This window comes from Electrophorus electricus, chromosome 25, assembly GCF_041902795.1.
Source record: "Electrophorus electricus isolate QZ-2024a chromosome 25, ASM4190279v1, whole genome shotgun sequence".
NCBI classification, from domain to species: domain Eukaryota; kingdom Metazoa; phylum Chordata; class Actinopteri; order Gymnotiformes; family Gymnotidae; genus Electrophorus; species Electrophorus electricus.
In genome coordinates, this window is record NC_137521.1 from 9,290,001 (window position 1) to 9,303,173 (window position 13,173).

The 13,173-nt window shown below is 39.6% G+C and overlaps 2 protein-coding genes across 6 annotated transcripts in view; both read left to right on the plus strand.

Annotated features, from left to right (window-relative positions):
* Positions 1 to 1,606, plus strand: part of amt (aminomethyltransferase) — an 8,049-nt gene extending 6,443 nt beyond the window's left edge. For all 4 annotated transcript variants that reach the window (XM_027007595.3, XM_027007596.3, XM_081707294.1 and 1 more), the window contains exons 8-9: positions 1 to 152; positions 574 to 1,606. The exon at positions 1 to 152 is cut by the window's left edge and continues 4 nt beyond it. In XM_027007595.3, the coding sequence (XP_026863396.2) occupies positions 1 to 152; positions 574 to 752 (331 nt within the window). In that variant the 3' untranslated portion in view covers positions 753 to 1,606. The remainder of the gene's footprint in view (positions 153 to 573) is intronic.
* Positions 1,607 to 2,764: 1,158 nt separating this feature from the next.
* ifrd2 (interferon-related developmental regulator 2) lies at positions 2,765 to 12,864 on the plus strand. Of its 2 annotated transcripts, XM_027007651.3 has the most exons (13): positions 2,765 to 3,293; positions 5,539 to 5,601; positions 7,910 to 8,023; positions 8,252 to 8,333; positions 8,413 to 8,537; positions 8,667 to 8,824; positions 8,945 to 8,998; positions 9,110 to 9,288; positions 9,472 to 9,580; positions 10,030 to 10,164; positions 10,790 to 10,918; positions 11,219 to 11,311; positions 11,568 to 12,864. In XM_027007651.3, the coding sequence occupies exons 1-13, from the start codon at positions 3,242 to 3,244 to the stop codon at positions 11,646 to 11,648; spliced, it is 1,374 nt and encodes a 457-aa protein (XP_026863452.2). In that variant the 5' UTR covers positions 2,765 to 3,241; the 3' UTR covers positions 11,649 to 12,864. The 2 variants fall into 2 exon arrangements, with proteins under 2 accessions (XP_026863452.2, XP_026863454.2); XM_027007653.3 differs by lacking the exon at positions 5,539 to 5,601.
* Positions 12,865 to 13,173: the final 309 nt, after the last annotated feature.

Here is a 13,173-nt window from a genome sequence, read left to right on the forward strand (position 1 = left end):
GCGTCGTAGGCAGGCAAGAGATTTTCCAGGGGCCGATATCATCATCCCCCAGATTAAAGCAAAGACTCAGCGGAAGAGAGTGGGACTGATCTCCACTGGCCCCCCTATCAGACAGCACACCCCCATACTCAGTCTTGATGGAAGAATTATAGGTAACACACATGATTTGCATGCATAAATTTAAAGGATTTCCCCTGCCCCAGGCAACTATTTTGTGTGTTGACATGACAGGTGTTGGTAGGACACCTATTACTTCAGGTACAACTATTGTTGTTACAGCTGTGAGAGAAAGCCTGTAAATAAAATGAGCACTATTGTAAATTTTCATGATTTAACAGTTGGCCAGGAGACCTCTTGAGGAGTGCATCATTATATACATAGCTAGAGAAGCATAGTTCATGATAAATTACTTATTTGAAAATTTTTTGTAAAACATTTTTGAATGTTGTACGGGATACTGGTTGAACAAGTGTGTACAGATGAATGTAGTCATGTTAGATTTAAGAACCTTAGAATTGTGCATTATTTCACAATCTCTTATTCAGATTTCTCTCATTACTTCCTCCTTTTCAGGTGAGATCACCAGCGGATGCCCCTCCCCCTGCCTTAAGCAAAATGTTGCCATGGGTTATGTGGAGACGAGCTTTAGTAAATTGGGCACACACATTCAGGTAGAGGTTAGAAAGAAGTTTGTACCAGCAGTGATCAGCAAAATGCCATTTGTGCCCACGAACTATTACACTGGATATTAGAACAGTCATTGACTTCCCAATACATCTCATGTCATAAGCCAACACACTGGCTAATAAGCCTATCTTTGATCAGTTTCAGACCTGATACCATACATCACTTGAAATCACATGCACTGCACTACAGGGTAAAATAATTTCTAATTTGAGAATACAAATTGGAGAATTTCTGTTTTATTTTAAACACACATTGTGACCACGTGTGGAAATTATTTCTGGAGTCTGTCAACTTTATACATTCCAGCTTGTCGGGGAGTGATTTGTTGTTCTTTATATTCTATGACACACACCATGCCATCACATACATCAAACATCAACCACTGCTGTTTTTATGTTTGTGTTATATTTGTTCTAGCTTGTTTGCACATGGTTATATTTGTACATGGTTATGTAACAGTCTGTGTATGTGTGGGAATGACATCTGTTTTGAAGGACACCCTCCAGTTGTCGTACTGCAGTTCCATTTATGCAATGCAGGGATCAACTACTAGTTAGATTTATACTGAATAACCAAACTAATGACCATGACAACATTTTCTAAAGCTACTATCAAGAATGTGTGTAACTTAGTACCCTGTAACTAAGTGCCATTGTTCTTAGAATGTTTGTCTGCAGTAAATTAGCTTACATTGGTTTATATACATGTCAGTCTTCTTGTCAGAATATAGTTTATAAGTTTAACACTAACAAACATTGACAAACAGGCTTATTTTGCAAGTCCTCTCTTATCTTAGACTGTGAAGCTAAACTAATGGGCCCAAATATATAGTAAAAACTGAGAAATGCTGTAATAAAGAATACATTTCTGTATATTTTAGGATATTAATAAAAATAAAATTGTAATGTTTACATTAACACTAATTGAAATGGATTTGATTCTGATAATTAATGTACACAAAGTATGTTAAAATTCCATATGGCTAAAATCAAAATCAGTATTTGATGAATGGGAGTTTGCATGGGTCATGACAGCATGGTGTTTAAATACAGTTTGATACAAAGGCTTTGCAGTGGCTTCATAAAGGAAATCAACAGTGCCAGATTAAACCCTGTGGAGGCCTCTAAGCAGTCGAAATCTTGTGGACCCTTTGCAAATTATCTCCTAATATGTTTGTGTGTGTGTATGTGGTTTGTTTTGTTCTTTATCTGTTGTTGCTGGGCCCCTAAAAGGCTTGGGGCCCATACATCAGTGCCTATTTGGTAACCTGGGACTGTGTACCATAGACAACTACGGATGCTGCTAGAGCCAGAAACCTGAATGTTTATTGAGCTTCCACACTAATTTCAGGCGTCAGGAACTGACCTCCTGGCTGCTGCTTAGTTTTAACCTGTGATTAATCTTATTCAGCCCCCCACGCACCAATCCCCGAGAACCAAAAACTCAAGTGGGGTCTGGATTAGTACTTCGGGTGGACGTCACACTCCGTGGAGATCTTGGATTCAGGACTTAACGGAAAACGGAAGACTGGTATGTATTTAACGCTAACTAAAATAACTAAAGTATTAGTTAAATACCCCTTCCTAAGATCTAGAGTAATCGGGCTTACTCTAGTGAGAGTCACTAGAGAGTCTCATTGTAAACTACCGTTTATAGATTGCAGTGTAGTTTACGTAGCGCTTAACTGGCCTACAGGACCGTATAACGGCACCTTTCTCTGCATGATTTCAGTCCGCCTTCTGCAAAGAGGTCACGTGTACGTTTTTTGCCACTCGATGGACACAAATATTTCCCCCAAAAAGTTAGGGAGAATATGGACAAGATCACTCCTCCGTCAGATAACATTTATTATTCTTGAATAGTGTTCATCAAATAATTTTAAAAGTGAGTCTGAGCGCAGTAAACGTCTCTGGAGAGACTACTCGTTTTTGAAGATTATGTCATAGCCCAAACGTTTCTAAATAGCTGATCGTTGCTCGGAATTGTGGGAGTAGTAGTTTGTCATCTCTGTTTTTTCTCCCGTATGCACGTTAAAGAAACGCCATTACCCATAAGCCTTCACGAGGCGTGTTCCGCGAGGAGGAGCCGGTTCTGAAAGCGGTTACTGAGGAGAAAATGGTGGAATCTGCAGTTACAACGTGCACAATACTCCGTCCAAAACACTTCGAAAAATATCTACCATCTCAACCTGGCATTAGATATCGTTTACCTGGAGACAAGCACAGATAATACACCCTAAAAAGAATCACCAAATCCTGCATTCTTTGGCGTGGGAGAGATTAATGGTGCCAAAACGTGGTGCTGAAGTCGAGACAGTAGCGAGATTTAACGTGGGGTAGTTAGCGTTATCTTAGCTATGCTAGATGATAGATAGCCATCTGTTCTTTCACAAATTTTGGACGACTTTTTTAGGTTTTAGGATTGACAACTTGTTGACTGTCGGGCGAAGGTTGTTTTTAATCTAACTAGCCTTGCAGAGAGCTAGTGGAAGCCCCATAAAAAGTGTCTTGCTGTAACCTGCCTTAGCTTTTCTGGGATCCGCTGACAGACGGCAATGCCACGGTGCAAAAAAGGGAAACGTGAACGAGGTGGCAGTTCGACCAAGGGTAAGTTTATCTTGTGGAGGTTTTTAGCCCAGCGGTAATCGGGACATGTCACACAGAAACGCTGGCTGGCTGGCTGGCCAGGAAATGAATGACACACGGTGGTCTTTCGCAAGCCTAAAAATGCTTTATTTAAAAAAAAAAAAAAAAGTAATAAGTCAAAGCATAGAACTAGCTAGCTAATAGTTTTAATTACACAGTTATCACTAATGTTAGATAGCTAACCTAGTTTTCTCTTCCCTAGCTGTGTTTCCGAGTTTGTCAGTAATTAATAAATGACGATACAGGTAGTTGCCAGTCATTTTTCATTCATTTGCAAAATAATGATGGCTAGGTTAGCTAACACTAGCGGGTGAGTGTCCTGGATAGCAATCCTATCTAAGATAATTAGCTTGCTGGTAAATTCCGTTGCAAAATGTGTCAACGTAGCTAGACATCCTAGCTACCTTGTATGTTAGCAAATTTAGTCTAGCAGCATCAATTTACATGTATTCCATATTCTACATTTACACACATTTACTGGCATTGGGGACACCGACGGTCGAATTTTACTGCTTTGTGATATAGCTAGGAGGCAAAATGCACAGCTAGCCTGCTAACCTAACATACCAGTATTTTTAGAAAGCCTTGGTCAGATGTCTTGGTTACATTCACAGTAGTTACACGTGTAACCAACAAATGATGCAAACGACTTATTTACTTGGTAATGGGACAGATTCCAACGTAGTTTGGTTTTATTATTAGCTAGTTAGTTATTAGTTAAGTTTGTTTTAAAAAGAGTAGTTATGAGAGACTGAAAGGAATCATTTAACAGTTAATTATTGATCTATTTATTGATATTTTGAGTTGTGAGTAATTGAACAAGTGCAAATGTACTGACTTTTCGCACATACTTAAAAATACAATAGACATATTTAAACAATGAAGAAACTAGGCACTCTACAAAAGAACAAACAGCCTTGCTAATGTGGGTAATATAAACACTTGCCATAAAAAATATCAAAATTTAGATCAACAGACAATTTCTCTGTAACAGTGTCCGTTTTCAACTTCTGCCCAACTGCGCCCTGCGGTAACTGCGTTCAACTTACAAACGCTATATAGATATTCGGTGCTTACCAGTAGCAAGTATTAAGCATTACATTTTCAGTGCCTTTCCAGTTTACTTGTAATGACTAGTCTCTAGGGACTTTTAGTATCCACATTCCTTGTTGGATAGTGCAGCTGGAGCTTGCTTGCTCATTACCTGTTGGACACAGCCTTTGATGGAGAGAACTTTGCTTAAGGGGACATTTTTCTATTGGGTGATGTTTATCAAATGAATTCTTGCTTATGAGACAATGGAAATATGCTAAATATACATATCTTTATTTTTACATATTTTACATGTTATCTGAAATAATAGAGGTGAGGTTAAAATAATTTTGCACACTAGCTATCGAAATGAGGTTAAAGGGCTCGAAAATTCATGTCAGTTTTGTTTTTTGTTTTGTTTTTTAAACAGTATAGGATATGATATGGATTAATACACAATGGTAAGAGATGTTACACTTGTAGTTGGAAGTGGTACATAAGAAATTAACCCTCTAGCAGTGATTATATTATATTGTAGAAGGGTGTGTTTTTTCTGTAAATTTTGATGTCAATTAAAAAAAGGGTTGTCACAGCAGCACGATAACAGACATAACTGCATGACATGGGGGATAATTCAAATCAAAATTACAAATCATACAGTCGGAACAAAATCCTGGGCAAGATTTTTATTTTTTGAACTTGAACTGTACACGTCTCCATAGGACAGGTTATGAAAAATACAGAGTGTAACAATAATTATTAATCAATAATATGATGCATCATAGAGCTCAAATAATGCTGCTCTTCTCTAGGGATCATCGTGTGGATTAACAGTATAAGCAGATCCTTTAAAGTGAATGAGTTAGGCCACTAACTGCACCTATTCCTCAAACTTCTTAACATGGCTTAGTACTGTACCTGACACACTAATACAGTGTAATTATCATAAGTGTAGTTGTATCTTGGGGATTATCTGATCTTAGATCTGTGAGAAGCATAGTAACCTTGCCTTCATCAGGATGAATTAACATCTGGATTAATGTTGTTGATCGAGGATTATAAAGGCAAAAAATCATTATCAGTATCATTGTCTAAAACTATTTTTGCCCTGAGCTTGGAGTTTAGAGTCTGAGTTTCACCTGAATGTTTCCTTATTCTCCTTGCCTTGTAATAGGCTCTCTTCGACAGGAAGTTCTTCAGTTGCAGCTGTCAGCCAAGACTGCACTATCACGTCCAGGTAGCATGACCTCCGACGGTTTAAGTCATGACTGCCCTTTGCCACAGCCATGCCCCTCATCCTCACCGTGCCCATTTCTGTGCCTGCTGCCCTTTACCTTGCACTTAAATTCACTACAACTGCTTTCTTTTTAGTGAATAGCACATAATAGTTGTGAGCCATTTAATTGTCTTGCTGACTTGCAACCACCCATCTGGCGACATACAGAGTGTTCATCATCCACTGTCTAGTCTGGAAATATTGACCTGCAGTTTTGTGTTGACCATGACCGTGTCTTCAAGCGAAACATTTCAGTCGCTTCATTTGTGTATAAAGAAAATTAATGTAAATATGCCTGGATATTTTTTAAAGATATGTTGATTCATTAAGGCAGCACAGGCTCTAGATTTGAGAAGCACTTTTTCCTGTCTGCTGCCCTACACCTTTCAGAAAAGCTTGGACAGGTGAAAACAAGATGGCAGTTGAAATATCCAAAATTCTGGACAGTGGAATAAGCAGACTGACCTGTCTGACAATGAGCTCTAATAAAGGAGGAATCTTCCTCCTTTGAAATTCATTATTAAATTGGGTTCTTGTCTACATCATTTAGTCTCTAACTTTCATTGTGCAGATCTCTCTGTAGGTGTACTCTCAACTCTAATCTTTTGTGTTTAATTCAACTGATCAATACCTTCATAAGAAGATTGTGATTAAACACCTGGAGTAATTGCAACGCGTGTACCAAATGAGAGTTAATGGCAGCTGTCCTGTATTCAGTAAAACTCTGTGCATGGTCCTCACAGTGAGAACACTGGCTTTCATTCCCATTGCATCACTTAGCCAGCTATTCCAGGCTTATTTATGTCATGCCATCTATGTGACACTAACATCACTGGTGCTCCAGACTGATCCTTGCTGTGCCTTGGAATGTGAATGTGTCATGTGTCTGAGCTCATGCCTGCAAACTTGGTTTCAGTTCCAAGCAGCCTGTGTTGTTTTCACATCACAATTGTGCACACTACTTTCTCACTCTGAAAACCTTCTCAAACCTGATCAGACTGAAGATATTTGATGTTTTCTTTATTTCCTTTGAAATCATGAGCTTTGATGGAAGCTTCATGCATGTGTGTGTAAGCTGAATGTTTTTTGGATCGTGTCAAGGGACAAATGGCACTCTGAGCAGTTAGTTTGTTCATCACTTCAGTGCCTGTGTTTCGTAACTGATTTATTTTCCAAGTAATCCTATCTGGCAAACCCTTTCAGCCTCTAGATTTTGGTACCTGACAAGCCCACTTATATTTGGTCATAAAAATTAAGGAAAGAATTTCTTGGAAGATACACATTTACATAAGATTTTTACAGCACCTTCAGATTTCATATCAAACCATTGCAGGCTAGAGAAAGCCACCAGAGTTTGTAACCATAGAAACAGATTCAGCTCTGTTCAGTAACTACAGGAGAGACTCTATCAAAAGCTTGATTGTTCCTTAGATATCATGCCTCCCAGCCCCCTTTCACTATTTTATTGTGCTGCTTTTTCTTCTTTGTCGCTTCTTTTGTGATTGAAAAGGCCTCCCTTGGTGAACAGTTTACCCATTGTGTATGTGGTGCAACAGCTAGGGGTGTCATGCTCCACTTTGGAGCTCTGAGTCTGGTCAGACAACATGGTCAGAGTGCTTAGGAATGGGGAGTTCTGTGAATATTTATGCACATGAGAATGTGTGAGATTGGGTGCATGTATTGTACCATACATATGGCAAATGTGACTTCCTCTGGGACCCTCACTTCGTTATAGTATAACTAATAAGAGTATCTAGGGTTGGGACCAGAATAAACAAAACAATGCTGTGGGTGGTTTTGCTTTGTTTAGAATTAGCTGGCACAGTTGATGTGGTTTTGTAGTTATAGAGCATGTGTGTTGTGACTGACAGTGCAGATGTTACAGTGCAACCGTGTGTGTGTGTGTGCGTGCGTGCTGTTGTCAGGGGTCAAATAGGTCATGACCTGAGATATCCAAAATATCATAATATGGAGATTGTTACCTGTTTGTCTCTTAAATTCATGCTCTGTTTAATGCGTTTTTGTTTTTAATTCACGTTGTAGGACTCTGAGTACACTTTAGATTAAATGGCACACTTCTGCTGGGAACTCATGAAGCTAAGCAGAAAGCAACAAGTACATTATAGTAGCATTAGTAAGCAATGCATGTCATTGCGCATTTAGGAGTGTAAACATGCACATTCATCCTGTTATTTTTGCAGCCTCTTCATTTAATCTTTCTTACACTTCATCCCCTTTTATCCCTTGATTCTTTCTCTCTCTTGCTCAGGAAAGAATGGAGGCAGAGGGGAGTCTGGAGCGAGTGATGATGATTTGGCATCTGATGTGCTCAGTCACTGTAGCAGTGCCAGTGAGAGTGCCTCAGTTCTGGATGAAGGAACAGGTACACACACAAGCGAGTAGTAGACTCAGGTGTCCTGGGAAAAAAATGCTATATAGTATGTTTTGTCCTCAAGGGCTAATGTGCACTCAGTTTTAAAACACTGAAAATACACACACAAAGACCAGCCTCTGTCACAAGACACACACACACACACACACACACACCCTTAGATGTATAAAAGGAGTGCAACATGTGTATCTTGCTCTATTCCTGTGTTTTGCTGAACAGGTGAGTTAGTAGATGAACAGACTGCTCAGGAGGAGACAGAGGACAAACTTAAACAGTGTATTGACAACCTGATGGACAAGAGGTGACACACAACATTCTTTTAAGCATAGTTTTCTCCCCAAGAAAAAAGACTTAAGAGTAAAGCAGGCTCTCTCTGGCAGTGTTAAGACGCGCCTCGCCGCACTGGAAAGCTTGCGCTCGGCCTTCTCCTCCAGAGTGCTGTATGACTTCCTGCTGGAGAGACGCCTCACCATCACTGACTGCCTGGAGCGGAGCCTGAAGAAAGGTGGGCACTAGGACCATGATGCGGTTTGGTGGCGAGCATAGCTCTTAAAGTCAGAAGAGAGGATACTTTTGAGGAAGAAAATATATATATGAGAGAGAGAATTTTTTATCTCTCTCTCTGCCTCTGCAGGTGGGGGGGAGGAACAGGCTGCAGCAGCTACCCTGTGCGCACTCCTGTGTGTACAGCTGGGAGGTGGAACCGAAGGGGAGGAGGGCTTCAATACGCTCCGCCCCATCCTTAGCTACATCTTGACTGACAGCTGTGCCAATATGTTAGCACGTCAGAGTGTGAGTAGCACCCCAAAATTTTAAGATGTGTGCATCCCTCGTCAAACATTTACTTCAGTATTGCAAAATTGAATAATCTCAAAGTAAACAGCACTGGAATTTTTTTTCTTCTTTCTCTAGTGTGCTCGAGCACTGGGAATGTGCTGTTATGTATCTGCATCAGATGATGCTGAAGTAAGTGTTAATCATATTACCATAGAAAACATGTGCATAGATAGCCATGTAATATTTATACTTAATGTAAGAAGCACCTTTTAATCAAGTCTTTCACTTTTCATCCCTCAGGACTTGTTGAAGTGTATGGGACATTTGGAGAGTGTGTTTGTAGGTGCGTATCCGCTGGCTGACGGTAACTTGCCCTCTGTTAAAGCTGGAACTCCTGCGCTCCACAGCGCCGCCCTACAGGCCTGGGCTCTGCTCTGCACCCTTTGCCCCGCTTCTCGCATCAACAGCATAGTCAGCTAGTGAGTCTCTCTCAGGGACTGAACCACACAAATTTTCTCAACAGGTTTAACCTGTACATCTCACACATGTTTTCATAACACTCACTCCATTCAATATTAAAACCCAACAAAACCATTCTTTTTTTTTCTTTTTTTTTCCTCTTTGGATCATTGCATCTGCACCTCCCACTTTCTCTCATTCAGTCACTTGCCCAGGCTTCAGGCCTGTTTGGAGAGCAGTGAGGTGAACTTCAGGATTGCAGTGGGAGAGACCATTGCTCTTCTCTACGAACTTGGACGAGACATTGACCAAGTGAGACAGTGGAGCAAGCACACACTATATTCACAATTTTCAAGCAAATTTTTGTGTTACACAATAAGCATCATGTTAAGTATTTTTCTGAGGTAACTAAGCTAGAATGTAAGTTAGAATGTAATAATAAAAAAAACCAGTTGTGTAGTGGGTTAGCATTGCAGTAGCTACTTGTTACTACGCAGTTTAAACTTGTGTAACACCAGTTATTGTATTTGTGTTCTAGAACCCCTAATTACTCCTGTAATATGCTCAGAAAAGTGACAACAATGCATCATGTCATATCCATTATTTGTACTCTGTCTTTGTCTCATTCACAAAACATGTAGAGAAAGAGAATGAAAACCTCAAGCGATTTAATGTTATACATGTATGTTTCGTTACCTGTGTGTTTGCTTTACGCTTTAAAGAGTGCGCGTGAGCATAACTTGGTGTACGTTTGCGTGCAGGAATTTGAATGTGAGGACTGTGATGCACTCTGCGAGAGTCTGAAGAGCTTGGCGACAGACGGCAACAAACACCGGGCCAAAAACGACCGCAGGAAACAGCGCTCCATCTTCCGTGAGGTGCTGCATTATATCGAGGTGAGCGAGGAGCCATGACCCCAAGTGGCTGCCTTTAGTTCTCTGCAGTGCTAATTGTCCAGAAGGCTTACAGAAGACGGCATTGGTCTCTAGGTCTAAATTGCTCGGCTAGTTTCAGACCACTATGGTTTTCTCAACTGTTGGGTAACCGTGGTGTCATTGGGAGAGTTCCTTGTTCTCGCAGTCATGGACAAATCCATGTTTCTTTACCTGGAGATGGATTTCTGTTAAGCTTGTTATAGTTCACCAAATAAATGGGTGCTGTGAAGCAGTGTACCAGTGTGTTGCTGGGAAAACGGGGATATGCAGGGATGCTGACAACTTCACTGCTTTACTTTTTAGCTATATATATATGGTTTAATAACATTTTCCTGTTTGTGGACAGCAGTGCAAAAACTGTTAGTGTGAAGTTTTCAAACGCACTGTTGCTAGGAGACCTGTGAATACTTGATCATCTTTTGACTATTTGTTCTGTCTTGTGAACAACAGTAAGTGCAAAACTAAAGTTGTGTATGTGTTTTGTTTTGTTTGTTTGTTTTTTCTAAAGCCACTGTTGCTAAGAAACGACTGGATGCTTTATTATAATTCTTTCTCTCTCCCTATCTACATTTGTTTTTCCATGCAGAATGAGGATTTCTCAGAAGAGAAGATCCGTTTTGGGGTTGAGGTGATCTATATTGATGGGTGGATGCGCCGGCGGATTTACTATGCCTTCAAGGAGGTGCTGGAGTCTGGAGTCAGCCACCACCTACAGGTGAGGAAGACTCAATCACAAGTCTTAAACACCGCACACATGCACACTCCACGGCACCTTTTTCAAAATCCCAAAAACGTATTACAAAAATTTCAAATGCATTGCATATTTTTGTCTTGTGTTCCAACACTCCTCATTCAACCCAGGCAGAAAAGAGCAGATGGGGTCAGGTTAGGTCAGGGATAACAAAAAGTATGATGTATTTATATACTTTGGAATATAATAATGTTGCTGGGACTCTCAAATGTCAGCTTTGGTAGTGTTGTTAATTTTTCGTACTGTGTGTGTGCCTTTGTGTAGTTTAATCCGCTGCTGAGAGATATTTTTGGACTCGGCGCACCTCTCATCCTAGACTCTTCTGTTAAAGCCAACAAGATCTCCCGCACAGAGAGGGTAACATTTTGTCCTTTGACCTTTATAGAATTAACTAATACATTTAGCCTCTGGGACCGTTACAGTGGCCCAGAAGCTAAATGACAATGAAATGACTGAATGAGTCAACTAAATGATCAAAGGAAGGATGGCAGGTGGGGTTATCACCTATTGCTCACTGCAGAAGTGCTCATATTTGGTCCAAGTGTGTGATTGTTTAAATATGTGAATGGGTATATGTGTGATAATGTATACATGTGTGTAATTGTATTTGCAGCATCTTTACAATTCTGCTGCCTTCAAAGCTCGGACAAAACTACGAAACAAAGTGAGAGACAAACGAGCAGATGTAATGTGATGAAGTTCTGGATTCTGATGGTGGTGAGGATGGAGAAATCCAGAGAGGAACACTACATCGTCCTATCAGCTCACTTGAAAAAACAAAACAGCGACTGCCAAACCAGGGACTTGACAATGCAAAGTGTGTGTGTGTGTGTGTGTGTGTGTGTGTGTGTGTGTGTGTGTGAGTGAGAGTGCATGTGTGCATGCCTGCATGCACAAGCATGAATGTGTGTATCGTGTGCCTCGGTTTTATTTAAAATTACATAATGAATAGGAAATCTAAATTTAAGCACAATAAGTAGCATTTTCACGACAATTTAAAAGACAAACAATAAGATCATGTTCTTACGACATGGTGATTTGCAGTGACTCTGGCAGTCTCTGGAGGCTCACCTTGTTACCAGCAGGTAAATGAGCTGACGAGCAGAAAATGCTACATATTGCTCCTTTAAACAAACATCTTAGCATTGTACCTTTATAATGACCTCTTATAAGGCTGTATTCAGTTTTTCTGTTAAAAATGTATTTTACTTCCTAATTTATTTAGAGTTTTGGGGAAAAAAACTTTTTAACATGTGAAAGAAATGAGCTGTGTATTTACAGTATGGGAAGTGGCCAGGGAAATTAAATCCTTTGTAGTTTTTCTATGTATATTTTATATACAGACTGGCCAACATCAGATGTAATCATGAAACTGAAAATTTATAAGGAATAATGATTATATAAAGATCTCCTCTCACTGCCAACAAACCATCTAATTCTCTCATCTACATCATAGTTTATGGTATAGTCTTGTTACCTTTTACACTTTTCTGAACAGCATCAAATTATGCACATTTCCATAATTTGGTTATTTACAGCAAAAGAGCTTCGGCTGCTGTTATCTTGAAGAGATGTTGGATTGTGTTCACACAGTTCACGCAGCTTCCTCACTTTTACTAGAACTGATCTACTGAAAGACTGGATAGAAGATCGCCATTTGCTTGATGCAGCTGCTCCCTGTCCTAATATGGAAAGCCTCAGAATGGGAACAACATAAACAGCATAATCTAAAAGGGATCATTAAATATTTTCAAATTAACTTTTTTGTATTTAACTAAGAGAAAGATAATTAAAAGCTGAAATGTTAAATTATCCATTTAAATGGTTAACTGTGAGACATACATGCTTCTACACTCAGACGGTAATCTTGATCTAATTCATGGCTTTCAATAAAAAAAGAAAATCTGAAAGTTATGGTATTTGTAAAATCTTCTGGGTCACTGTTCAGCTACACAAGCCAAAACCATAAAACAAACAGGGACAGTAGGCTTTCAGAAATTTTAGCTATAAAATGTTTAATAACCTGATACATAATTGCCTAGATGTTTTTAAGTACTTAGGATTTAGAAGAATTTGTCTTAAAAGTGTAGATCTGGTAGCAAATTTATGGCATCATTGTGACTAGGCTAGTTTGTTGGGGTATACAAAGTGACAGCTGTGTCAGTCAACGTTGGGCTGCCTCTACCTTTAAATGTCTCTAAGGCTGTTATATATATTTT

What these genes read in the sequence shown, in the direction of transcription:
- ifrd2 (XM_027007651.3), top strand. Translation starts at nt 3,242, where the DNA reads ATGCCACGGTGCAAAAAAGGGAAACGTGAACGAGGTGGCAGTTCGACC. An exon ending in AGGTGGCAGTTCGACCAAGG is followed by an intron (nt 3,294 to 5,538) that starts GTAAGTTTATCT and finishes GCCTTGTAATAG; the next exon opens with GCTCTCTTCGACAGGAAGTT. An exon ending in AGTTCTGGATGAAGGAACAG is followed by an intron (nt 8,024 to 8,251) that starts GTACACACACAA and finishes TTTGCTGAACAG; the next exon opens with GTGAGTTAGTAGATGAACAG.